The 27,837-nt window shown below is 32.8% G+C and overlaps 2 protein-coding genes across 7 annotated transcripts in view; one reads left to right on the top strand and one right to left on the bottom strand.

Moving 5' to 3' along the window:
- LOC126978780 (uncharacterized) overlaps positions 1 to 12,949 on the bottom strand; it is a 45,492-nt gene extending 32,543 nt beyond the window's left edge. The window contains exons 1-4 of one of the 6 annotated variants that reach the window (XM_050827841.1): positions 12,823 to 12,949; positions 11,205 to 11,315; positions 7,429 to 7,520; positions 486 to 595 (exon numbers count right to left, since the gene is read on the bottom strand). In XM_050827841.1, the coding sequence (XP_050683798.1) occupies positions 486 to 595; positions 7,429 to 7,520; positions 11,205 to 11,292 (290 nt within the window). In that variant the 5' untranslated portion in view covers positions 11,293 to 11,315; positions 12,823 to 12,949. Of the gene's footprint in view, positions 1 to 485; positions 596 to 7,428; positions 7,521 to 11,204; positions 11,316 to 12,350; positions 12,370 to 12,439; positions 12,590 to 12,822 lie in introns of those variants that run through there. The other 5 variants (XM_050827840.1, XM_050827839.1, XM_050827845.1 and 2 more) reach the window with 5 other exon arrangements.
- A 2,331-nt stretch (positions 12,950 to 15,280) lies between these two features.
- The window catches only part of LOC126978999 (nuclear protein localization protein 4 homolog), a 43,334-nt gene continuing 30,777 nt past the window's right edge, over positions 15,281 to 27,837 (top strand). Inside the window, exons 1-4 of the mRNA XM_050828139.1 lie at positions 15,281 to 15,417; positions 15,757 to 16,023; positions 25,940 to 26,103; positions 27,020 to 27,192. Of these exons, the coding sequence (XP_050684096.1) occupies positions 15,397 to 15,417; positions 15,757 to 16,023; positions 25,940 to 26,103; positions 27,020 to 27,192 (625 nt within the window). The 5' untranslated portion in view covers positions 15,281 to 15,396. The remainder of the gene's footprint in view (positions 15,418 to 15,756; positions 16,024 to 25,939; positions 26,104 to 27,019; positions 27,193 to 27,837) is intronic.

Raw genomic sequence — 27,837 nt, 5'->3', positions numbered from 1 at the left:
CCCCGAAACATATGTCAAACTGGTTGAAGTAGAATTTAAAGTTGCCAATTAACCCGATCGTTAGGTAGGGGTTCAGCGTGGTTTTAATTAATTTAATTATTTTAATTTGGTAATGCCTAGACCCTGGATATAGTAAGTAACATTTAGATTGCCAGATGAACTAAAAAATCGACAACATTCAACTAGTTTACTGATTGCTGTTTGGTTACAAATCCGCTCGTTGTCTGCTCTTTTATTCTATTTAAAATAAAAATACTAACACTTAATGGGGTGTAACATACGCATAAGTGGACTACCACTTCATCTTACTATTTACAGGCACTAGCCTAGAGCCTGAATATAGTAATATTTAGATTGCCAGTTGAAGTAAAAAAAGTTGACAACATTCATTTTATTTACTGTTTGCTGTTTGGTTACAAATGCGATCTTTGTATGCTGTTTTACTGTATTAAAATAATACTAAGACTTAAAGGGGTGTAACATACGCATAAGTGGTAGTGCCTAAACCCTGGATATAGTCGTTGAAGATTTGGAAGGGAACAAACGTGGTCCCGAGCTTCTCCACCTGTTGCGGTGCGCCCAGACTTGTGCTACCCTGAAACAATAAAACAATATTGTAAGTAGAAGATAAGAGACATTTGACTCAGAAATCTGTACAGATATATAATAAAAAGTGGCGCAACAATGGCAACATTAAGATAACACACGGGTAAATGAACTACGTAACCGTAAATAAAAAAAAAATAAAAAATTACTATCCATCAGTTTTCCATAACATCATTTCGGAATAAAAGAAGTAGCGCCCGTAAACGAGTATGACGCAAGGACCAGCCTTATTTAGGTAAGGGAACGACCCGCCCCATGATGCCGCCACAAACAATGGTATTATAGCGAGCATGACGAAACCTGTTACAAGAACTCAACCAAATAAGAAAAGAACACTAAATACCTCTACTTACAATTTGACCATTATGTAAGGCACAAACAATAAGTCGTTTTGAATTGTCATTATAAATATTTCTTTTAAATTACTGTATCTACCAGATGTTCGAAAACGTAGAGCTCGTGAGAAGAAAGTACAAGAAACTCAATGGCCACTCTTTTCAATCAATATAGTATTTTACCATTGGTGTAATATATTAAACAAATTAGTTTGTAAGGTGCTGCATCCAATATATGAATCGTGTTCAAAATTAGAAGCGATTGAAATATCAAAGAACTTGAACTGGATTGAGTTCTTTTATTAAGTGCTTAGGCTTATCACTAATTCAATTAATAATACTACACCTGAAGACAAAATAATTCAGATTGTTTTGATGTCATTTCTAACATTACCACCGGTTCGGACACAAATAGCGCTCTGAGAGACAAAGAGAAACATTTTTAGTTTATTTCGTACTCATTTCATTGGTTAACATTTTCACTAGCCTAGCTAGAAAAGGTGAACATAATTCAATAAGTATACAAATTACCACGTAATAGAAAAAATGTAGGCGATGTTGCAGACTGTTAGAGATATAATCAACATCATTCATGTTCGTGAAAAAAAAAAAACACAACGGCTACTTACACGCCAACATACCAAAGAGCAATGCATGAATGAGACAGAAGTTAACTAGCTTATGAATGAAAGAGAAGACGGCATGTCTAACATTGCAAATACTTGTCTATTCTGAGTCCAGGATACATATTTATACAACAAACTGTCGCGCAACTGAATGCAATCAGTTAAATGTTTTCGGGTTTGAAATGTAATCTCTAATAAACTTGAATTTTATTATAATAATATAGGTCTTTACATTTAGAAGCAATGTATTTTGTCTCATTTCCATTTCAAATCAGAACAGATAATTTAATAATGTCTCACGAAAGTTTTAATAGATTAAAATTACTTCGAGTAATTACAACATTGTTTTGGAAATAAATAGCGCTCTGAGTAAGAAAAAACAGTGAGAACTCTCCCATAAATTTCAGTAGCTACGGCGCCCAACAAACCGAAACACAATAATGTTTGCACATTACTATTTCAGCCATGTAGTACCGACCTACAATCATGTGCAAAGAAGCCTCCGACTGGTAAGAAAGTATAAAGATAGTTAATATTATAAGAAACTTATAATTCATCAATCATCATCATTATTTCAGCCGGAAGACGTCCAATGCTGGACAAAGATCGCCATGATTATTTATTATATATAGTTTATTTTTTACCTCCTGAGAAAGTCAGAAACATATAAATTCTAGTGAGTTATTCATTTTACAACGGGGGACACATCAAAGGAAAAACAAAATTGTTGTTTTTATTTAATTCCGAGTATTTTCATTTTTATTTTTTTACGTTTTAACATTCTCTGGACTTCCACGAATAATACAAGACCAAAATTAGCCAAATCGGTCCAGCCGTTCTCGAGTTTTAGCGAGACTAACGAACAGCAATTCATTTTTATATATATAGATAGATTAAGTAGATTTATACTATAACTAGTTGACCCGACCGACGTTGTTCTGTATATAATAAATAAACTAATGTTTTTTATTAATTTGTCAATATTACTTCATAACATCAAGAATTATTTCGTAAAATATGCAGCCTGTTGTTGTAATGAAATTGTTTCACAGCAGAACTGTCAAACCGTGCGTCAATAAATTCTCTCATATAAAATATGTCCATACAAAACAAATATCTGATATATTACTAACTGACCCAGCCAACGTATTGCCGATATTAAAATCGCGATACAAAAGTAACTGTTGATCGTAGATGGGCGAAAATTTGAAGTTGTATGTATTTTTTAATGCTGACTCATAATCAAACAAATTTAAAAGAATTGTCAAAAAAATAAAAAAATAAATACGTGTATCCCCTTAACATGTAGGGGTATGAAAAATAGATGTTGGCCGATTCTCAGACCTACTCAATATGCTCACAAAATTTCATGAGAATCGGTCAAGCCGTTTCGGAGGAGTACGGGAACGAACACGTTGTGACACGAGAATTTTATATATAAGATATTATTATATTTTATTTTATTCCGAACACTCTCATATTTATTCACAATTTAAACCTTCCCTGGACTTCCACGAATAATTTAAGACCAAAATTAGGCAAATCGGTCCAGCCGTTCTCGAGTTTTAGGGAGACTAACGAACAGCATTCATTTATATATATATATATATATATAGATATATCGTATGTACTACTCAAATCATGAACAAATTATAATCTTTAGAAATTGAATTCACCAACATGCCGTGGCACCTACTTTCTATATTATTGGGAGCAAATGGTGGACTATACTTGTTGAAAGTAAAAAAAAGCACACGCGTGGACATCAAAAATACCAATGATCAAGAGGTACGTTGCCTTCCTGTAAGATTATTGTTTACATATTCAAAAAACCTCAACACAATATCTCTTTCGTACGTTCTAATAATAAACACACTACGATACTCGAATAATCTACAAGATTAGCCCAAGACAAAAACGCGTGGAACCCAATTTTAAATCATAAATCTCCGAATACTAAATATAACCTGTGAGACACAATTACTACGCTATGAATCAAAAATGTACATCAACACGTCGCGTGTAACATGACCGACGTAATTTATGACTTAATAAACTATAATTAAGAATCAATTTGCTGTTTCAAAATTAGTAAGCTTACTTCTAATATGTATTAATATTAGAAGTGAATGAAAATATTTCGTTATCATATATACATTTGTTAACTCATCGCGCAGGTAAAATCCGCATTCGACCCAAAATTTGGGCAAAATCAGTCCAACCGTTTCGGAGATTAGCCGAGAAATAAAGACAGATAATAAATACCATGCTGACAATTTTATTCCTTTAACATTGTAGTATTTAGACGCAATTTTTTGTAACTGCGCAACTATTCCCATCGACGTCAGAGCGATCTAGATCGGAGAAGTTGCACGCGCACCTGTTAACTGTTTGTGTAGGTAGATTCCGAATTCGACCCTTCGATATCCATTATAACAACTAGATCCTGCACAAGTTGCAACGACTTCTTAAATGAAGAAGACTCAGGTGTATTTTCGATATCAAGCACCAAACTAAAAAGAACGTTAACTTTTAAGTTCTTCCAGGTTAAATATTTGTAGTTCATTTAGTTTAAAAGCTTAACATTATATCCTAACAATAGTTTTATATATATGTGGAAACTTTTAAGTAGGCATCAATAATTATAATTATTTCATAAGTTATCATTGTAAACTTGCTGTAAGTTTCCCAAATAATTATAAAATAAAAAATAAAAACTATTCCCAGCGACGTAGAAGCCGAAGCGATCTAGAACTGAGATGGGGGACCTCGGCAAAACAAAAATGTTGCAAAAGTAATATTTTCCACTGTTGGTCTTCCTATAACTGTCAAATTAGTTGGCTACAATCATTAGCATTAAGTTCACTTTGCACGCCCAATTGTTGGTTTTTGCCTAAACAATGACAGAAATAGGCATTCCTCAGTTGTTTAGGTATGTTTACGACACTTTATGGTAGCCAGCGTAATGATTTCACAAATATTTATACAAGAATCAGAATAGACGACGCACCGCGTGGGCATGTTATATCTAATGTACGGGACGATCGTTGAGATGGTTTAATAATAAAATAATCTTATTTATGGAATCTAGAATCAGGTGGAAAACTATTTGCAAATAAAAATAGGTAATAATTTCAACAAATTATAACTAACTGTGTATCCTCTTTCGTGTTGATCAAAATCTGACAAAATACTGGCCATAGATTTTGTTACAACTTTAACACATCACTTTTATTTATTTTTTATTGAAATTTCCTCCTGCTCCTCCAAATATATTAGTAACCAAATATTTATAGACCTAGAGCTAGCTGTATCCAGTATTCTGAAAGGAGCAGGCAGCTCTGGCAGTAATCATCTTTAGGATGCTGTTAACTGGAAGAATGCTTTGAATAATAAAATAAAGGCGCATAAAAGTGGCCGCGTATTTTAAGAAATAAAAAGGCTGTTAAATTCCCACTAGGACTCTCTAGGACCCTCTAGGACATATAGAAGACCTGAAACTTGGTGCTTATCGTCGATATACGGAAGTTGCCCAAATCAATTCCTAAAGTTAAAGACAGGGGCTCGATTAAAATGCTGTCCCTTGATATTTGGTGGGTCTACGACATGGGCCATAGTCATAGATGACGGTCGTTTCAAAAAGTTATAAATTTTCATTTTCTTAAAATGACTAGGCTTTTCTAAAATGTACCTTAGACTTTCCAGCATAATTCTGCACCTGTTCGCACATGGCACGAACTACACAAGCTTTGTTGGAACTAGGATCCGGAATTTGTAAGACCTGAAGACCTTGGAATGAAGACTTCAGCTAAAATGAATCTGTCTCAGATCGTGTTGGGAAACCTCTTAGGAATACGCTTTTTCAAAATGTATTTTGGACTACTTCCAACAACATTCTGCACCTGGTCAAAAGGCAAGAACTTCATCAAAGTGAGGATAATACGAAATTCAACAGTATGGTATTTTCTTTTATAAGAGAAGGCAAAAGGGGAAGAGGCTCACGCAATGGGTAGTAATGAGGCAACCGCCCATGAACATACGCATACTAGGAATCAAGAGACGCTCTGTTCCTAAAGCGTATCGGTTCGGGAAAACAACAGCCGGTAATTGATTTTACTAAGTAGCTGTGCGAGGCAAAAAATTACTGGCAAAACGCGCGGTTGTAGAATGGCAGACGTCAATATGATGCTAGTGGATTTATGAATTTTAGCGTTATGTTCGGTCCTATATTATATATATATATATATATATCCTAAATTACTCTGGTAAGTTCACTACAATAAATGCTGTCCCCAGCGGAGATCGAAGCTGAACCCGTCAAACGGGCCTTGTCCTAACTTACAACGTACAATATATCTCCTGGCGAGCGTATTTCGACGCGGTGCCAATGCCCTGTCCCATACGGATATAACGTGACATGTGTGTTTGTTTTGCCGTTGCATTTATAACTAACGTACAACTAGTCCGCTGTACCGTAAGAGCTATCTATCAAATTTACCGCGTGTATATTGTAGAAATAGTAGCCCGCCAGGTGGCCGCCATAGATTAGATGAGGGCAGCGCAGGACTGAGCGAGGTGGAGATGTTTGTTGTAGCAATTTGATTTAAAGCAAAAATGGCTGTGGGTTGGTAAGGATGGCTGGGTAACCAAAATGGAAGGGACCGATAAAGAAAAGACAAGCCGGGGAAGACCCACGAGACGGTGTAATGTTATTGTAGCTGTTTCTCATTAAAACATGAATAAAACTACATATTTTTAATTGTTTAATTGAAATCTAGCTAGATCCATTCATCGCCCCCGATATCCCCTGTATACTAAATTTTATGAAAATCGTTGGAGCCGTTTCCGAGATGCAGATTATAATTATATATATATATATACTAGCTGACCCCGCAAACGTTGTATTGCCGATATAAAATCGCGATACAAATGTAACTGTTGATCGTAGATGGGTGAAAATTTGAAGTTGTATGTATTTTTTAATGCTGACATAATCAAACAAATTAAAAAAAAAAGTCAAAAAAATTAAAAAAAAAGTTCGTGTGTTCATTGCAAAATTTCATGAGAATCGGTCTAGCCGTTTCTGAGGAGTTCAAAGTTTAACACCATGACACGAGAATTTTATATACTAGATATATAAGACACACAAGAATTGCTCGTTTAAAGATACAAGATATGACAATTCATACAATAAACCTCATCAGTCATTTAAAATATCGGCAATGTTATTACTTTATGCATACAGAACAAAAAATAACAATATAGGATTTAAAATAACTGGACGTCAAAAACTACCTGATCACTAATAATTGATCGGCCTTAAGGGCAGACAAATGCAAGTTCGACTTGCGCACTGATGGTTTCTTTTGATTATAGTAACTTCATTGATTAACGAGGTTATCACATTTTCAAATAAAGTTTGAAGAGGAACCATTAGTGGCTATTTTTTCCATACAAACGTTCTTGCATCTTTCCTTCTTGGTTTTTTGCCCCGGATTAAAATTATTTTCAAAGAAGATCAATTTCACCATCAATGTGTCGGTCTGTTCTGCTTTTTTGATATTTTTGATTTTGGAAGTGCTAAAGTACTCCAAAACATTTTAAAAACGGCATAATCATATAAGCTCTAAACAGAGGCCTAGTACATAAATCCGAGACCAATAAGTGAAAAAATCGCAACAGAATATTTACCGCGTTACTGCGACTGTTACTGACCTTTTAAATCACGTGTATAACTGATTTTTTTCAATAGGTTACAGTAAGTTTACAGGTGCTGAAAAGGTAGATCTGCGTAGACTTTGAAAGCAGTTTTGTGCGAGCAACTCTAGGAACTACTTGACTACATAAAAAATATAACATACCGGTGCACAGCTGGTGATTCCAGAGCCTCCATAGAAATACTCTCTTTCGTACACCACTATTGCCGTGTGCCAAACGCCTTCAATTTGCCGACCTGAAATACAAAATTAAATTCTCACATGTGCCATAACTATGCTGATGTTTTAATGGGCCTTTCTTTTGTTGTTATTATTTTTTATGAAGGATTAAGTAATGAGCCATACTCTTCTGCAAAACCAAAGACAAAACACGAGCATTGCTGGCCTTCTAGGGTGGTGTACACGCCTTTCCATATAGTCCTGACATTACTGCGCAAAGAAACTAATTCACACAGTTTGATTGTACGTATGCAGCAAAGTTGCTAGATAAACGCACTGATCTAGAATGCAGTTATCAAGCCACTTTCAGCGCAAGACGATCGAAGGCCTTCGCTATATTAAGACACCCCTGCTTTTAATGGCACCGCCCATTTATGTAAAAGGTCTAGTAGAAATGTAACAGTTTGTTATTTTTAAGTGATATACCTCACTTCTGGGATTAATTATACAAAAAATTATCTGTACCACAATTTATGGACGATGCGTGACTCAAACCCGCGCCTCTTGGGTTCCGTCCAAGCGCTCGCACCAACTGAGCCAACCGTCTAATTGACGTATCGGTGGTAAACTTGGTATGTCCTGTTCGACTCTCAGGTTGGAGTTTTGGTACAGAGTACAAATTTGTATATACTAAAAGGTCGTTTCGGAACTGATCGACCAAGGCAACAGGCGCACTGTTGGTCATTGATCAAGTGACATTCCGGAAGATATGCCAAGAGCTAGCAGTACCTGAGAATGGAAATCATATATATAACTCAATGACGTTCGAGAGCAGGGAGGTGATGGTTGTACTATACACCCGTAGCTAGTTTACCAGACGACCAGGATCCTATCTGTCGCCTTTTTTAGGGATCGGAAGGGATATGAATAAAGATGAAAAACTTAAAAATACGTTGATGCCCTACGCTCTCATATGAAATAGAGATACTAAATAAATAAATCAGTTTAAAACTAAAATTATAAAAGTTACTTTGCTGTACTTTGAAATAAATTTAGAGACCAAAAATAATGCTCTATTAATACGCATAGGGTTAGGTTAGCTTTTTCTGCAATTTTCTTTTGTGAGGTAAGTAAATATTAGGAAGTTTTAAGTTAAATTGATTAATTTTCGGTCAATGATAACTTTGGAGCCATTTCATTATATGGGATAGCATTCTAATTTAATAATGATTTCACATAAAAATCAGTTAGGTACCCATTTTTTAACGTTTTGTGGCAGTGATAAGTTAAACATAATTTAACTTTATAATTAACTTAGCATTACATTAATTTTTTGCATGTTTGTAATAAATAAACTACTGTGATCTCAGAAAGTTTTCTTAACAAATGTATTAAGAAATTCAAAAGAATTGTGAAAAACGGTTATGATGTTAAGGTTACTTTAACATGACTTTCTAAATGATACTCGCCACATATTTGACTGTAACGAAATTTTATAAAAAAAAGAGAAGGCCCGCTGAGTTCCTTGCGCCCGTTCATCTTAGGTCTGAGGCATAAATTTTCGAATGGTTGGTAGTTTTTGACTTTCAATAAGTGGTTTCATATCATATTTTGAACAAATATTTTTGAATATAAGCTTTTTTTGTTTATGGATTCTCTAATGTCAAGCAATGATGAGATATAAATTTATTACGACATCTCTTAGAGCTATGCCGCACAGCATTTCTTACCGCGCGATATTATTTTTATACTTTGTACTTTTTTATAAGTATAAGTAGGTACCTAAAAATATGTACGGAACCCTGGGTGTTTTTTTTTACTTCCATACAAACGATCTCCTTCAAAGCAATAGGTTTGTTATTCAAGTTTCTCTTTGTAACCTCATTTCGCGCGCCATTTAAATATAATAAGTAGGTCACGTGCGTTTCTTTAGTTCACCTAGTTTTATTCGGGAATTATGTAGATTTTTCGTAATAGTCGCTGAATAGGCAGTTGTATACATAGGCTGCACTAAAAGGATCGGGAATGGAATATTTCCACTGTTCCTGTCATATTAAAATCTTTTTAATTGAAAAAATAGAATACCATTTATTTATTTAAAAAAAGATTCTCGGTCTTGTCAAACTTGTTTAGTCGTTGAGAAAATGGGATTGACTCGAGAAAATTCTGGAGCGATGATTTATTATGACTTTCGAAGTGGTTTAACACAAAAACAGTGTGTGGACCGGATGATTTCTGCATTTGGTGATGAAGCCCCATCCAAAACCACGATTTATCGCTGGTTTGCTGAATTTCAACGTGGAAGTGTCAAGCTCAGTGATGATCCCCGTCAAGGTCGTCCAATAACTGCAGTCACCAAAGAAAACGTTGATGCTATGCGTAAGCTGATTGAGGAAGATCGACATGTGACATACCGCGAAATTCAGGCAACTTTAGACATTGGCATGAGTCAAATACAAATAATCTTGCATGAACAATTAGGTGTAAAAAACTTGTTTTCCCGATGGATACCGCATTTGCTCTGTGAGGAGCAAACAGCGGCTCGCGTTACTTGGTGCGTCAGAACTCTTTAAAGATTCCAAGCAGGATCCTCAAATGCTGTATACAACATCGTATCAGGCGATGAATCCTGGATATACGCGTACAAACCCGAAACAAAAAACCAGTCACGAGTTTGGGTCGGTCATTGGAAAGTCGCGGTATGGGGTAAATTGAACCTTGTCCAATTCAACCCCCAGAAGACTCAAGTTTGCGCGTTCACCACTAAAAAATCCCCATTTGCCGTATCACCGCTCTTCGACAACACTTCCCTTACAGCCTCGCCTAGTATCGGAATACTGGGTCTCGAAATCTCGAGCGATTGCTAATTCCGTGGCCACCTGGAGGGCAAAGCGAAATTGGCTTCGAAGAAGCTGGGCGCTATCAATAGAGCACGGCAATACTTCAAGCCAGCCCACATTCTAGCGCTCTACAAAGTGCAGGTCCGGCCACACATGGAGTATTGCTGTCATCTCTGGTCTGGCGCACCCCAGTATCAGCTCGATCTAATTCCACCGACGACCATTCGCACGACACGCCACAAGTTAGGATATCATCCCCACCATCTGAATGTGTGGCGGTCCTCCACAGTGCGGTTATCAAGGAGCTATCTTCCACGTACTACAAAGCTAACTACGAGCTAACTAAAATTGTTTAACAGCAGAACTGTCAAACCGTGTGTCAAAAAATTCTCCCATAGAAAATATGTCCATACAAAACAAATATTGGAAATAAAAATAATTATGGGTCCCAAATCAAAATAAAAACTAAAAGCTGCACTCCATGAAGTAATCCCAATTAAAATCCGTTTATTATTTGAGGAGTCCATCGCCTATATATATATGGTATAAAGTTATACCTGGGAATAAGCCAAAAATATGGAAAATGTTTACAAATAGACATTTAGCTTAAGATTGGTTTATTCAGACTTACGTTTCCCGTACTTATTAGCAAGCTGCTTGACATGAGGAAACCTTCATGATTATCATTGTACTGACAGTGTTGTCACCGATATTGTCAACATTTTGCATATCCTTGGTTTATTCTCAAGTATAAATTTATACCAAGTTTAGTTGTAAGGCGGATTAATTTTAATTATTTAGATGATTAGGACACCGAATGGCTAGTTTAATATGAAAATTCATCATTTACTATATATAAATTTCAGACAAATAATAAATTACAAAGAACAAAAACACAGAAATGAAACATAAAGCCCATACCTAATATTGCTGGTGATAGGAAGGAGGCCAGACCATGTGTCAGATCATAGATGTAAAGGTCGACTGGAACTCCTTCTTCGGAAGCCATTGTTGACTAATTATTCATATATCCTAAAAATATTCATTCATTATACTTATTTTAATAAATATTATAAAATATACATCATCATAATATGTTTTGAGTACTGTTCATTTATACTAAAAATATATCTTATCAACAATCAGATAAAGTTATTCCCATGAAGGATGTGGGATAAGGCCCATCTAATGAATGATGGCACATTTAAATTTTATAAATAATTGTTTATGTGTGTCTAATTCTAAACTATTAAGTTATTACTGCTAAATATTTCAAATTTAAAAAGGCTCATATCTATATATATAAAAATTCATTGCTGTTTGTTAGTCTCGCTAAAACTCCCTGGATCCCCCGTCGTTCAGAAATCAAATTAAAATAATTGTTTAAAATGAATAACTAATTAGAATTTTTATATCTTTCTAACTTTCTCAGGAAGTAAAAAATAAACTTGATTTTAGGCTCGTATATTATAATACTGTATTATCGTAGTAATTTTTTAATAACATTAATTGACAATGATTTGAAACAACGACTGCTCTAATGTTCTGTATAATTGTACACTACATTGTTACCATTTTTTTTAAATAACTAATATAATTTGAAGTAGTACTGATAGTGCCACTTGGTAATTAAATTAACATAATGTCTAATATAAAGATCCAAGTATTATAGTAGGCACTAAATATTGTATTAAGTTTTAATACCTAAGTGATAAGTATGTATACTGAATTTAATTAAAATATAGTTTTCATACTGATAAGATTACAATATAAATAATACAAATATTATTAACAATTTTAAAAAATAAAATTAATTTCAAATATTTAAAATTTGACATTTGTGTTTGACCTAGAAACACAATCAAACAGCATATTAAATAAATATTCATAAATGACACAATAAAGATAACAATATTGCATTTTCCAAAATAATCATTTAAAATAATTAAAATTCTTATTACTCTATGTACTTTATATTATATTCATAATTGAAAATAAAATAAAATTAAATATTAACTATAATTTAGTATGCATGTGAAATTCACATTATTTTGTATATATATTCACCAGAGATCAAATTAGTTTTACAATTTCAACACCAATTTATTATCACTAATTTCTTGTAAACTTATTTAACACATAATAACTATACATACTAAGTATATGAGACACTGTATTTGATTTTTTACACAGGGGTTACAAGAAGCCGAAAGTAATGCAAAACTAATAAGTGCACTGCAGTCGCAACCTACGTTTGCTTTTCATATTATGCGATGTAGCTGGCGCCGTTTCAGAACTAGGTATCTTCATTCTATCATAAAGAGAACACCTACGCTGCGTTTTCTATAAATAGGTAACGGGCCGCTGGAGTTATCTGCCCACAGTTCTCACCTACACCGAACCATGGAATTCGTTTCATTTAAGAAATCCTTATTTCAAGAACAGCTACAAAAGTTTAAACTTAAAACATGAGATATGTTCGCGTTCCTATATTTTGTGGTGTTGAAATACTACTAATTATAAAGTATTGTTTACAAACCATTTAATACAGAAATAAATTTTATATTTTCACGATATTATTAGATTTTGTTGAACCTATATTTATATCTACATTTTATTAATAAAAATAATATGCATCAGATTTCATAATATGTTAATCAGCTGTGAGCTGTCAGCTGTCCAGCTGATTATGATGACATGACACCGCATGACAAGCACTTTTGATTGTTTTTTTTTTTTAAATTTTATGACCTACTTTTTATTGCGTTTGATTTTTAACTTAGAATAGTGCGTTAATTTCAGGATTACAAATAGCAAAATATGACAATATTTAACAATGGCAACGGTCATAGTGTCATAATTCTAAGGCTCGTTCTGAAACGCGCGTGCAGTGCGTTTTCAAATTGTGCGGTGAAAACTGCATTATCTACTCTGACGTGCGCCTAGTGAGCAATTGGCATTCGCAGCAGCATTTGATGTATAGAAAAACACCTAGAAGCATCAGATGCCAACAGAATATCAGACTACATCAATTAAAATATGTCAGGCAACCATGGCTACCACATCTGTGCAAATCAAATATTAGTTATCTATAAACAGTCGGTTTTTTACACTCCTGGCTCTGTCGAGCCACTCGGTTGTATCAATGTATCACTTTTAAAAGCTTGTGCTGGAGTGTTAATGCGCAACTTAGCAAACCAAAAGAGTTGATAACACAAGCAGCACAGAGAATATTACTGAGCTACGACCACATCATTAGTTCTGACACAAACCACAACCAGTAATGTTGTAGAAGAATGACATTATTGTCGCATGTCAAATTTTTTGTAGTTTCTACCATACCATAAAGTCTGTTATTGTTTAAAATTATTATTGTCCCTGTGGCAAAGAATAGAACAAGAGGTTGGCTAAATTGTGGTGCAACCCTTCCACAAAAGCCACGATAGAGAATGAAGAAAGAATAGGTTAAAATATAATATTAAGTCGAGTACAATCTACTCTATACTCGACCTGTCACTATTATAATAGGGAAAATCTTCGAAAGGATAACCCACCCTGACTTTTATACCATTTTAAGAATTTGGCGATGCGCAATTTGGTTTTCAAATCAATCTTTCATCCGAGGCTGAAAATTTTAGTTTAAAAGGACAGTGAGATACCACACTGACTGAAACACTTTAACCTACCTACGCGTGCTTCCTTGATCTAAGTCAAGTTTTCGAGTAAGTAAAGTTAACTTTAGTTCAGCGCAGATTTCAATACAGCTGTTGAAGTATTGGTACGACACAAAACTATTTGTGTGACATGGGGCGATGCAACATCTAATGAGCTTAGACAAGAATGTAGTGTTCGTCAAGAGGAGCTGTCGACCTCGCCAAATCTTTTTTATACATCTGTGAGAACGTGCTGATGGAGAAAAAACAAATGAAGTACTAGAATTAGTTAGTCGATAACAGAAAATATTTTCATACTTCTTTATGACCGGTGTTTGTCCTACGTCCATTTCTGAAACCAGGAGGTCTGAATGTAGGATGCAGCTGTGAGGACGGAAACTTTCATTTTGTTTTTAATCAAACACATTATATTTATTGCTTTACTCTGCTTTTTAGTCCGCGTTTCAAATTTAAAGGGATCGCCACTCTTCGAGTATATTATAACAAGAACTGTTTTCTTCTTCTCGATTACTTAATTGATATAAAATTACGACATAGAAAAATTTTTGACTGTATAATATACCACACTGTGTCCGTCAAATGATGTGTTCATCTTTAATTGTTATATATATTATATCAGAACTGTACCTAGTATAATTTTGTGTAATATATTAATATTGATGATCCAAATAAATAAATAAAACATTCTTTGACAGCGGTGGTTCGTTACTAGGTGGGATTTTTTATAAATGTTGCACCATCGGAAATTTAATAATTCGAATACAAAAATCTAAAATTGATGACATTCGCTATTGATTTTGTAGTGATTTCGAAGCCTATTGCTAATTGGCATACGTATATCATTTGACGAAGTACGAAATTGTCAGTTACCTTTTTAACTTAGAATATTAACTCTACAGAAGTAGCGTCGCTGCGTCGGTAACTTCATTACAAATAGAAAGGACAAGCGATATACAACTAAGGCTAAGATAGAACGGAACAAAGCTATGACTCTTGGATCTCTATAACTATCGTAACCTATTTTTTTACGCAATTGACCGCTGTTTTTGTTTATTTGTTGTGCACAATTCTTAAGACATTGACAATATTATGATTATGACCCATGTTAATCAGTAATTATGATTGCATTCATGAGTTTTTTCATTATTACGGCAACATTTTGAGTACGTGTAAAAATAGTTGCTTTTTATTTCATCAATATTGTTAATATTTGGCAAATAAAAAAAATGTTTTACAATGTTACTATAATTGAAATGCTATTATTTAAGCTAAAACTGCATTGTCACTAATTTCTTTGTTGACTACGTCGGCTGTCAATTGTCATGGTCAAGCACGTCAACGGTCAATATTCATAGTCATAGCGATGGGTACAGGATATGTCAATGTTGTGGATATCAGAATTATTGTATCGATACTAATTTAGCATTTATATTTTGAAAATGTCAGGATCTAAGAAATTGGTAAATAATGTTAATAATACATAATGATACATATCATCACACAATGTCTACTTTAAATTTCAAATATTTAAGTTTAGTTTAATCAAACTTTGAGCGTAGAACTCTTGCCAACTATTTTTCCCAATCAAGTAATATTTGATATTCATTACGTATTTTAGATTGTGTTGAGGTCTTTTTTCATATATCCTTTCTTTTATGATCGTCAGTTAATTGCAGTAGGTCACTACTAAAGTTTCTAGCACCTGTAGTCTATAGTAAAAATGATGACTCGTCATATTTTGATCACTCTGTCACGGTTTTATTGGCATGGGATTTGACTATTTAATCATACATTTTTAGACGTTACGCGTGCAGTCATCAGAGGGAACAAGCCGTATTGAAATCCTCGACACTGACAATACTGCAAAGTTATATGAGCGAGTTTATGAAACCTTAAATCTTAATACCTATACATTTGCTTTGCACAAAGATCGTTCACATAAAGAAGAGATAATATCAAGCAAGTCAGGGCTGGTCCGTGACTATGGCTTGCATCATGGTGATATGTTATACTTAAGTCCTGTTAACGGGGCTGTACTCTTTGATCAACAGTCCACAAGTACAGAGGTGAGTATAGTAATACATTTAATTAGCTGCGAATGTTCTTGTAAATAAAGAAATTGAACATTGAGGGAAAATGCTCTGCTATCACAAATTCAATTTTATTATGCAATGACAGAACTGATATTTGAAGTATGTATAATGTATATCTTCTAAGTAAATCATGTAAGTGTGTAATAATGTAAGTAATGTTAGTCTAGAGTGTACTTCCATCAGGCTGGGAGCTCATCTCTCGATTTAGGCTCAGGTGAGCCACTTGTCTGTTTTCCTCCTCCAATATAAGAAATTTATACAATATGAGTTATACTATTATTCATTTTATTCAAAAGAATACAAGAAATAGAAGCTGCAATATGACATATTTCCTAAATTAATATAATAAAATGCAGAAGCTTGCAGTAAATAAAGATGCAAACTGCAGACTGCAGTACTCGTGCAGTATATCAGTGTATTAGATTACTGAATACATTTGAAGGGCTAGAGGTGATACAAATTTAGGAGTAAGCACATGTTTCATCTTAACAGACATGCAAATATTTTATAATTAATTTGAGTTAGTGTAAAGTTGTACTAAATCAATCTTAAAATAATACTAGGGTATTCTTAAATTTATTTATTACCTCAAAATAATTCCTTTTTATGCTAAAAAAATTGTTTAAAATGAAATGATAAATAGTCTCACCAAAAAGGGAGCCAACATGATCATGACATCATTATAATATAAATAAATAAATTTCAAATGTGCAGTGTTACCTGTTGATTTTTCCAAAAATAAAAATGTCCTTTCATAGTCAGTATCATTGGTGTGTTGTGGCAAATTAATAATTTTGAAGACTCCAGAAAACTCATTTATTAATGTCCGAATGATGTTGATATGAGAATTATTTGGTTAGAACTCTCTGCACAAGATTGAGCAACCCTCTTCCCAAAATCTCTTTTACACCTGTGTGAGGATCACTTTGATGTAAGTAATTAACCTTTCTTATTCCTGAATTATTAATTTATAATTAAGAAATAATAAATAATTTATAATTAAGAACCTAAACACCATACCATCAAGTTAAGTCCACCAGGCAGTGGAGAGATCCTCAACAAGTATACACCCCAGTTCATCCACATCCTGTAAGTATCTACTGAATAAATTATGATTTGATAGAAAATGATGGATTTGTTATTGGGATGGTTATAATATCAAAATTTAAGTATATGTTACCTAGTACCTATTCTGAATTATTAATAATTGTTTTCAGATTTAAATGATGTAAATATTTCAGCTATGAAACAGACACCAGATACACAAGTCCAAGTGCTATCTGCACTTGCAGCCATTTATGCAATGAAAATCCATACAAGCAAACTTATCTGCACATCACAGGAGCAAAACAACCCAGATTTTTGTCTTCAGATTCAGTGTCAGATTGTAATATTGAAATAACCATTTTTTAGTACATATTGTGTACGAATATGTATATGGTATATATACCAAAATAACATTTTTTACCATTTTTGTCTGTCTGTTTGTTCCGGGTAATCTGTGAAATGGCTGGATCTATTTTGACGGGACTTTTATTGGCAGGTAGCAGATGTAATAAGGACTAACTTAGGCTATGTTTATTTTAGAAAAATAAAGTAATGCTGCGATGTCCAAGAAAAGGTTTAACTCAAAAATATAATTAAACACATCTGTTGCCACATCACCACATCTTATAACTAAACCAACAATATATGTGATATTATGATATGACTAGACTGGTAAAGAGGAATTTGGCTGTCCTGTTTGAAGAAAATTCTGATAGTGAGGTATCATTTAACCCATCAATAACTGGATCAACTTGTGAAGATTTCTCGCCTACTTAAGTTATAACATCAGACAGTAGTTTGCCTGAAGAAGCTCAGAGAGATGAAAAGTTCAATTTAGAAAATACCATCTCAATAATAAAGAAAAAAGGCAAGACTTTACATTGGAATCCAAAAGGAACTGTATTTTTAATAGACATTATTCAACAGCATACTAACCATTAGCAAAGTAATTATTGCTAGACCAGAGTCGATAATTTTTGAAACCAAAAAAAATTTCAGTAGGTTGAAACCCATTGGTAAAGGACGAGAATATAACAAAAATTAAGGGAAAAATAAATTACGGGCGATCTGAGGTCGGGAAGTGGAAAAGGGGGGGTGTTTTAGGGTAAAAAACGGTTTATCTTGATTTCCGGCAAAACTACAAGTCCTATGGCAAAAAGTTAATTGGCAAAGTTGTAGGTAATAAAGAGATCTACAACTTTTGTAATTAAGTAGTAGAATGATAAACATAAGATTTATAGATTTGTAAAAACATGTTCCTATTATTATTGAGAAACATAAAAAAAGAATAATGCTGACACATAGTTGTTTTAACACAGGCTTTATATGCCTAATTTGGAGCAAGATAATTTGTGTAAAAAGTGTGTCAATATTATATTATTTTTACTACCTTTTATTAAAAAATGTAATAGAGAATCAATAAAATTAAAGAACCTTTTGCATTTAGGCGCATATATCATAAAGTATATTGTATTATAGATTTTTTGGAAATAGAAATTCAGAAGCCTACAAAGCTGTTCACCAAGCACTAAGTTGGTCCGACTACAAGAAGGTGAATACAATAACATATTTACTATCTTGCACTTCAGATGGATTAATAACTTATATATCTGCTGATTATGGAGGGAGAGTAATAGATATAACTTTATTTGATTATTAAAAAATTTCGAATACTCTCCTATCTAACACATGTATATAAGCTGACAGGGGCTTCAAGCACATAGAAGTCTGTCTCAAAAGAACATCACCTTATAAGGTCCCAAGTGTTGCTAGTGCTTTAAAGCTCTCAAAAGCAGAAGTTTGGCGGACTATAGAAATAGCAAGCCCCAGGATTCATGTGGAGAGAGTAATCCGAAGAATCTGTGAGTTCGCCATTTTGAATCACATTCAGTGGTTAATATTAATTTAGTACTTGACAAATGCATTTTAATAGCATGTGCTTTGAATAATTTACATGATTCTCTAATTAAATAAATACTTGGTCAATAGTTTTATTCATTTATAGATAAAAATTTTAGCATACATTGGATTTAAATAAAAAAATCACCTGTTTGAGAATTTGTGCAAAGGTATCACCATAAATGTTTGTGTCCTAACTTGACCGGGCTAATATGCCACTATCCCTTGAAATGACATTAAGTTCAATTTCCTCTTATTAAGATTTGTTTAAAGATTAAAGTACTAGTAGTAGAATGATAAACATAAGATTTATAGATTTGTAAAAACATGTTCCTATTATTATTGAGAAACATAAAAAAAGAATAATGCTGACACATAGTTGTTTGCTGCTCTTTTCACACACAAGTCCTAGTCTATTTTCCATCCGACAAAAGGTTAAAATTATTCAATGCACTCATAAGCTATTAATTTTCATATTGTTATACTTTCATACAAATAGGATAGGTATACATTTGCAAGAATAAGGCTTTAAACACTGTTCAGGACACATTTTGCATTTGACTATTCATGTTTGATGATATGAACCCTCTTCAACTGCACATACCCAACAGCATCGTGGCATCGTTAAGTGGCAAAGTTGTAGGTAATAAAGAGATCTACAACTTTTGTAATTACACTTTTTTCACATAACCTCAAAATATAGGCTAAAATTTCAAAAAATCCAAGTTTTTGGTTTTTTATTTATATCTTATTTAAAAAAAATTTTTTTTCTACGAAATTTGGTGAAAACTTAACTTATTATGGCCCAAATACACTGTAATTTATTTGATTTAAAATATTTATTTTTTCGCCTTATTTTAACTTAATATCAAAAAAGCACCCTAATTTTCAATCAAAAATTCTGACGTCAAAATATCAGCTATTTTCAAAAAATTTGGGGTCTTTTTGTTCGTTGAAATATCTACTTTCTGATGGTGTAAAAAAAATATAAATTACACTTGTAAATGTTCGGAAAATTTAAGTCAAACAAAAGGCTTTTTTTCATAAAGAATTCATACCTGTTGTTTCGTAGCAGCAAAAATATGGATTACAATTAATCAGATCTATTTATAAATGTAAAAAGGATAATGATTCAGTGTTAAATTAACCTTTTTTTTTTTCAATGTTATTGATTTTCTAATCAATATTTTTGCTGCTACTTAATAACAGGTGATGGCCATAAGTTTTCCGAACATTTACAATTGTAATTTATATTATTTTACAAAATTGGAAAGTAAAATTTCAACGAATAGAAAGCACATGAAATTTTTGAAAAAAGCTGATATTTTGACGGGTGAATTTGTGATTGAAAATATGGGTTCTTTTCCGATATTTGAGTCAAAACAAGGTGAAAAAATAAATATTTGAATTCAAATAAATTACAGTGTATTTGGGACATAAAAAGGTAACTTTTTACAATATTTCGTGAAAAAAAAAATATTTTTTTGTAAAAGATAAAAATAAAAAACCAAAAACTTGGTTTTTTGAATTTTTCACATAAACTTTGAGGTTATGTGAAAAAAGTGTAAATACAAAAGTTATAGATCTCTTTATTACCTACAACTTTGCCACTTAACTTTTTGGCATAGGACTTGTAGTTTTGCGAAGTCGAGATAAACCATTTTTTACCCTAAAACAACCCCCCTTTTCCACTTCCCGACCTCAGATCGCCCGTAATTTATTTTTCCCTTAATTTTTGTTATATTCTCGTCATTTTCCAATGGGTTTCATCCTACTAATATTTTGTTTCACTTTTTATCATTTTCAATGGCTTCGGCACTGGTCTATACAAGTAATATAATATTAAATATATCATTCTCTTGCAACCCATAACACAGGCTTTATATGCCTAATTTGGAGCAAGATAATTTGTGTAAAAAGTGTGTCAATATTATATTATTTTTACTACCTTTTATTAAAAAATGTAATAGAGAATCAATAAAATTAAAGAACCTTTTGCATTTAGGCACATATATCATAAAGTATATTGTATTATAGATTTTTTGGAAATAGAAATTCAGAAGCCTACAAAGCTGTTCACCAAGCACTAAGTTGGTCCGACTACAAGAAGGTGAATACAATAATATATTTACTATCTTGCACTCCAGATTGATTAATAACTTATATATCTGCTGATTATGGAGGGAGAGTAATAGATATAACTTTATTTGATTATTTAAAAAATTTCGAATACTCTCCTATCTAACACGTGTATATTAGCTGACAGGGGCTTCAAGCACATAGAAGTCTGTCTCAAAAGAACATCACCTTAATAAGGTCCCAAGTGTTGCTAGTGCTTTTAAGCTCTCAAAAGCATAAGTTTGGCGGACTATAGAAATAGCAAGCCTCAGGATTCATGTGGAGAGAGTAATCCGAAGAATCTGTGAGTTCGCCATTTTGAATCGCATTCAGTGGTTAATATTAATTTAGTACTTGACAAATGCATTTTAATAGCATGTGCTTTGAATAATTTACGTGATTCTCTAATTAAATAAATACTTGGTCAATAGTTTTATTCATTTATAGATAAAAATTTTAGCATACATTGGATTTAAATAAAAAAATCACCTTTTTGAGAATTTGTGCAAAGGTATCACCATAAATGTTTGTAGGCTAACTTGACCGGGCTAATATCCCACTATCCCTTGAAATGACATTAAGTTCAATTTCCTCTTATTAAGATTTGTTTAGTTTAGGTTAGGCTGACACATAGTTGTTTGCTGCTCATTTCACACACAAATCCTAGTCTATTTTCCATCCGACAAAAGGTTAAAATTATTCAATGCACTCATAAGCTATTAATTTCCATATTATTATACTTTCATACAAATAGGATAGGTATACATTTGCAAGAATAAGGCTTTAAACACTGTTCAGGACACATTTTGTATTTGACTATGCATGTTTGATGATATGAACCCTCTTCATCTGCACATACCCAACAGCATCGTCGCCATAGGATTCTCATGCAGACCTGTAAGAAATAAAAATTTTAATGTTAATCTCAACATAATCAACTAATAAAGTAATATCAGAGCTACCAATATAATACATATATAGGGTAGGAATCAATCCATAATATTTATTGATAATTAACTAATATATATTATATAAATAAATTAATATAAATAATGTCTAATTTTAAGGTTCTCTTTTGTTATTTTTAATATGGACCTAAGCAAAGTCTTTCTAGTTTAAACTGAGGGATACGTTTTAGTTATCAAAAGAAAAAAACAATTAACATAATTAATATTTTATTAATAGTTTTGTTTTGCGTTGTAGTTTCGGTTTAGACAGTCTTTGGTATTCGTTTTTCAGATGTTGCACTAAAGTCGTAGGTGTGGGTCCTGAATCTGAAATTATAACAGAATACATATTAACAGAAGTTAGTTAACCCTAATTATTAGGCTTTAAATATTTTTATTTTCACATCATAACCACAATATAATATAATAAAAAGGATTTAAAGGTTAATAAACTTATAGACTATTTTAAGTTGAATAAACTAATTAATCAAAAATATAGATACCATAAATAAAAATTAATATAATAATAATTTAAAATAAAATATCGACAATCAATAAAAAAGTGTCAAACACTACAGATAGATATTATAATTTTTACCCTAGATGAATTAAATCAATACTCTATCACTTTTAATTACTTTAAGCATTATTTATTAGCTTATTATTTGTTCATAAGTGCTTACCTTTCTTTGTCCAAAAATAATTTAGCCATGTAAATTCTCTTACTCCCATCTGACCAGCCAGATTATAAACCACATATTACACATTTTTTTATTACATGGTATAGCTAGAAAGCATTTATTCTATAAATAATTCAGCATATTGCCCTGAATAATACACGAATAAAGTAAAAGAAAACGAAAATTCGTCACTTTTATTTTGAATGAATGACATGTCAAATGACACTTAAACCAAAACAAACAAAAGAGTATGTGTTAGAGCGAGACAGCGTTTGCCGCCATTATTTTTATTGCAATGCCAATTGCCATACATATTCGAGATTATTAGAGAGTTGCGCCAGGCTGAATTCGTCGACCAACTTGTGTGTAATATCGTAATTTATGAGTTATGAGTATCTGCAAAATATTGATTAATTGTTTCTGATAATTGCGTCACAATATGGCGGTCGACGTTTTCGGTCACGTGACATACAGATCATAAAATAACCTCTCGTCTGTTAACTGTCATCTATGGAACATCTGTGGATCCAATTACAGGACTTAGCACAGATCTGGGTTTGAGCGCTAAATTTGAGACCTAGGTTTGGAAAAACTAGATGTTCTCTTAATCTTGTTAGAAATTTGTAACACTACAGATAATTTTATAATTAAGATATATTTTTGAAATTTCTTATACTACTTACACTTAATTTTGTATTGCATTGCAACTGTTCTAGGTTAAATAATATTGGTCGCCTAAAACTTAACTTTTATTCTCTCATGTATAAAAAATAAAACGATTGCTGGATGTATTTTTTTGTTCAATCTAATATATATAATAAAATTAAAAAACAAGTGGTATATGTTCTATACAATTTTTTTCAGTACACTTGTTACATATGTTTTTAAACTTGGGACCAAAGAAGCACATCTTCAAAAGTCACTTCAGTCGGTCTCATATCTCGTTAGTTAATAATACATTCCTGGCGTCATTCCTGGTTATCATTATTAATTATTCAAGATAAACATAGAACTAGGCATTAAATATAACGAAAAAACAAACATGTTTGGAAGAGAAATATCAAAAACCATGTTCTTAAACATAGTGAAAAATTAAGATATCAGCTGTATGAAGGCTAAATAGTATGGATACAACTTATACATGTATGTTAACACGTCCCATTACAGAACACTGTAATTTGGTCGTGATCAGTAGATTTTCGGACTATTATTATTATTATTATTAACAGCCTGTACTGTCTCAATGCTGGCAAAAGGCGTCCCTCAACACTTTCTTTCTTTCAATTATCCCTGTATTTTTTTCGGACTAAAATTAAATTAAAAATTAATGTGGTATGGCTCGTAGCAAGTGAATACACACATTGCCACATTGCAAGCTTTATAATATGTTATGGTCCTCTTCTTGCAGACGCCAGAACGATGTCCGGCGTTCCGTGCCGGTGCTCTAACCAACTGAGCTAACCGTTCGAGTGACGTATCGTCATAAAATCTTGTATCAACTCTCAGGTTGTGGCTTCATCTACAGGATCTACATTACGTTGTATATTAGGAAATAGGGTATATGCATGAATTTAAAAAATACTTAAATTTGGTATTTTACATCCTAAAAATTATCAAACACATCAAATTATAGATAAAAACATTCTTATTCAATTAAAAAATAAATATTGTACCCCGGCAATACGTTTGGGCTATTCAAACGCGCCATTTTGCACGGGGTTTCTGTGACGTCAGAGTCTATCCCAAGAATCTATATTGTACTAATAAATGTATGGCCGGTTTTTTCCTTCGGTTATACTACGAAAACTACTAAACTACGTATTTAACTTAATTAAACTACTTTGTTCACAAAGCATACAAGATTTTATGACGATACTTCACTCGAACGGTAAGTTCAATAGTTAGAGCACCGGCACGGATCGCCGGAGGTCGTGGGTTCGAGTCCCGCATCGTTCATAAAATTTTGTTTTTCAAATTTTATTTGTTTTTTTTTGTATTGCTATGATAATAAAGATATTTTATAATTGAAATTGAAGTTTTGACCCGAGTTACTAACTAATTCGGGCGTAGGCAGCGTATGCAACTCGAGCTCGCCTACCGGCATCTCACCCCGCACGATTGCCCTGTTTAGACGGCTTCATCGGATGACTGTTGATATATTATACACTGTGCTAATATAGTGTACTAATTGTTTAGTTATTATGCTATTTTACTTAACGCCATGTTACACTTAACACAGATAATATATTTTTAGTGGAAACTGGTGTTAATTGTGTATTTTTATAATGAATTAAGGAAGTTATGGTGTTATATTGGTCTTGTTGTTTTGAATTGAGGCAGTTGTTAGTTTTATTACTCGATTTGCAATTTGTTAACGTAAATATACAGTTAATTTTATACAGATTGTATTTTTATTTGTGAATTTCATATTTATTTAGTAATTATATTGAAAATAAGGCTAAATATGTGTATAGTGTGTATGTATATATAGCTGGGCGACAATAATGATAATACGACAATAAGTTTGGAAGGTTTTTTCTTTTTTTTTATGTAAGAAAAAAAACTGAATCATATAGTTAATTTTTTTAGTTATAGTTTTTTGTGGTTAATTTTATGTTTTTCTTATTTATTTTAAATATGTATATCAAAATTCATTTATTTGTCTATGTTTATCGACTTCAGCGTATTTATTATTATATTTTGGTTTATACACTTTACTTTCTAGTAATTTACTTATGATTAAGTAGAAAAGCATATATTTACAGTAAATAGAAATTAAAAGTAAGAAGAGAGGCGTGCTATTTACTTTATAAGATTTTTATAAATCCGAGCTTCGAATCCGTAAATTCCCTTGGCTTGTAGGTTCTGTTTTGCTCAAATCCAACCTCAATTTCTTGATTTTTTTTTTAAAAATCATAAGATCATATTATACAGTGTCCACTATAGTAATAATAATACAAAAAAAAATTCAATTGCAAAATTATTATATTGACGCGTTTTGCAAAATAGCCACAATTTTTCGTATAACTCTGAAAGAGCTGCGTCAATCACAGCACGAATCTATCATAAATCACGTTTTTGAGAGTCATATGTTTTCATAGCTGTGGTAATGGTCTTAATGTCTGAAGTAGATTGAAAATAATTTGAAGAACAAATACTTTTTGGACAAGTATAATACTATTGTTTTTGCATTTTCAGAGCTTAAAACCGGCACTTGCAGCGGAGGCTGGACCATCTACTTCGTCCATGTCCACTCCTTCCTCGAGTGGCCTTCGTAAGAAAAATGTTCCTCAAGAAGATGAAGTTGATTTACAACTCTATCAAATGTCAGGAAATATACAGAGACAAAGAGATGATAAACTGTAAGTACACCGTGTGACATGCTATTTTCGTAATAGAACAATTTAATTTTAAAAGAGATATCTTAAGAGTATCTTAAGCCTTAACGTTATAATATAAATAAGACCGTTTAGGTCTTGTAGTTTATTACAAAAATATTTAGTTTAGTAGCGCATTGCAACTCCATCTGCTTTCAGTTAACTTTTTTTAAGCTTAGTTTTTTTGAACTTCGAAAGTAACGGCCTTACAAATAAACTTGGTATGAAGTTATAACTGAGAATAAACCAAGAATATGAGAAATGTTGACTATCGGCCGTTTTCAATAACCTATCCATCCTTAGTTTAACTTTCTAGAAGTAGACAAATCTATTCTTTTACGCTTACTTACATTTCAATAACCTATCGACATAAAGCATTGGACTATAACTATATTGGACATAACTATGGATAGATAAGATCTTGTCATTAAACGGCGACAACAATGTATCCGTAACTAGAGATACGTCATTTAAAAGGGCCGATAGTCGCTGACAACACAATTGTCAATACAATGATAATTATGAACTTTTCCGAATGTCAAGTAGCCTTGCAAATATACGCGGGAAATGTTATGCGTTCGTGTAATCGTTCTCAAGTATAACTTTATGCCAAGTTTATTTGTAATTCCGTAAATGTGTTTCCCGCTATTTTTATTTTTTATTTTATTTTCACAAATTCGATACGTGTTTCGGCTCTAATAATTAACGAGACTCATCCAGTCTCGTTTCAAAATTCGGCGAGTCAACATCTCCTGAAGATGTATAGAGGCGATAAATATGTCGAATTTGAAGAACTCAAGAAAAGCTCGTAGCAATTGGATATTTATGCATTTACAGTTTCAAATTACATAATATATATTATTGCAAAACTTATTTTAATAAGAAATATTTTAATACACAGATGTCGGCATAATTCAAAGGGATGTTGCGTACACTGTACGCCACTGGAACCTTGGGATGAGAACTATTTAAAGGAACACAATATCAAACATCTATCGTTTCACTCATATTTACGTAAAATGACATCAGGAAAATTCATTTCATTGGATGAATTGTCATGTAAAATAAAACCAGGTAAGGATAAATATTATTTTGCTTATTATAACTAAAGGTTCTATAACCTAAGAGGTAGATATCAAAACCTCAATTCAGTATTAGACTTCAACTAGACCTTAGAAATGAGGACTATACTTATGAGGAAGCTCATTGTCGTTCAGCGGGCAGTGGAGAGGGCTATCCACGGAGTTTCCCTACGAGATCGAATCAGCAACATAAAACATAGCCAACAAATGATTGCGAAACTGAAGTGGCAGTGGGCAGGGCCCATAGCTCGACGGACAGATGGCCGTTGGGGCAGTAAAGTCCTCGAATGTCGACCACGTACCGGAAGACGTAGTGTTGGTAAGATAAGATGGACCGACGATCTGGTCAAGATTGCCGGAATAGGTTGGATGAGGTCAGCGTAGGACCGATCGTCATTAGGGGGAGACCTTTGTCAAGCAGTGGACGTCTTCCGGCTGAAACTATGATGATGATGATACAAATGTATCAAATGTCATATGATATACTTATTTATTTTTATGAAAATAAGGGACGAGACGAGCAAGACGTTCAGCTGATGGTAAATGATGCGCCCTGTCCATTACAATGCAGTGCCGCTCAGGATTCTTGAAAAACCCCAAAAATTCTGAGCGGCACTACAACTGCGCTCGTCACCTT

Source organism: Leptidea sinapis, chromosome Z, assembly GCF_905404315.1.
Source record: "Leptidea sinapis chromosome Z, ilLepSina1.1, whole genome shotgun sequence".
NCBI lineage: Eukaryota > Metazoa > Arthropoda > Insecta > Lepidoptera > Pieridae > Leptidea > Leptidea sinapis.
Note: the sequence above shows the minus strand (reverse complement) of the source record. Positions and strands in the feature narration are given on the sequence as shown.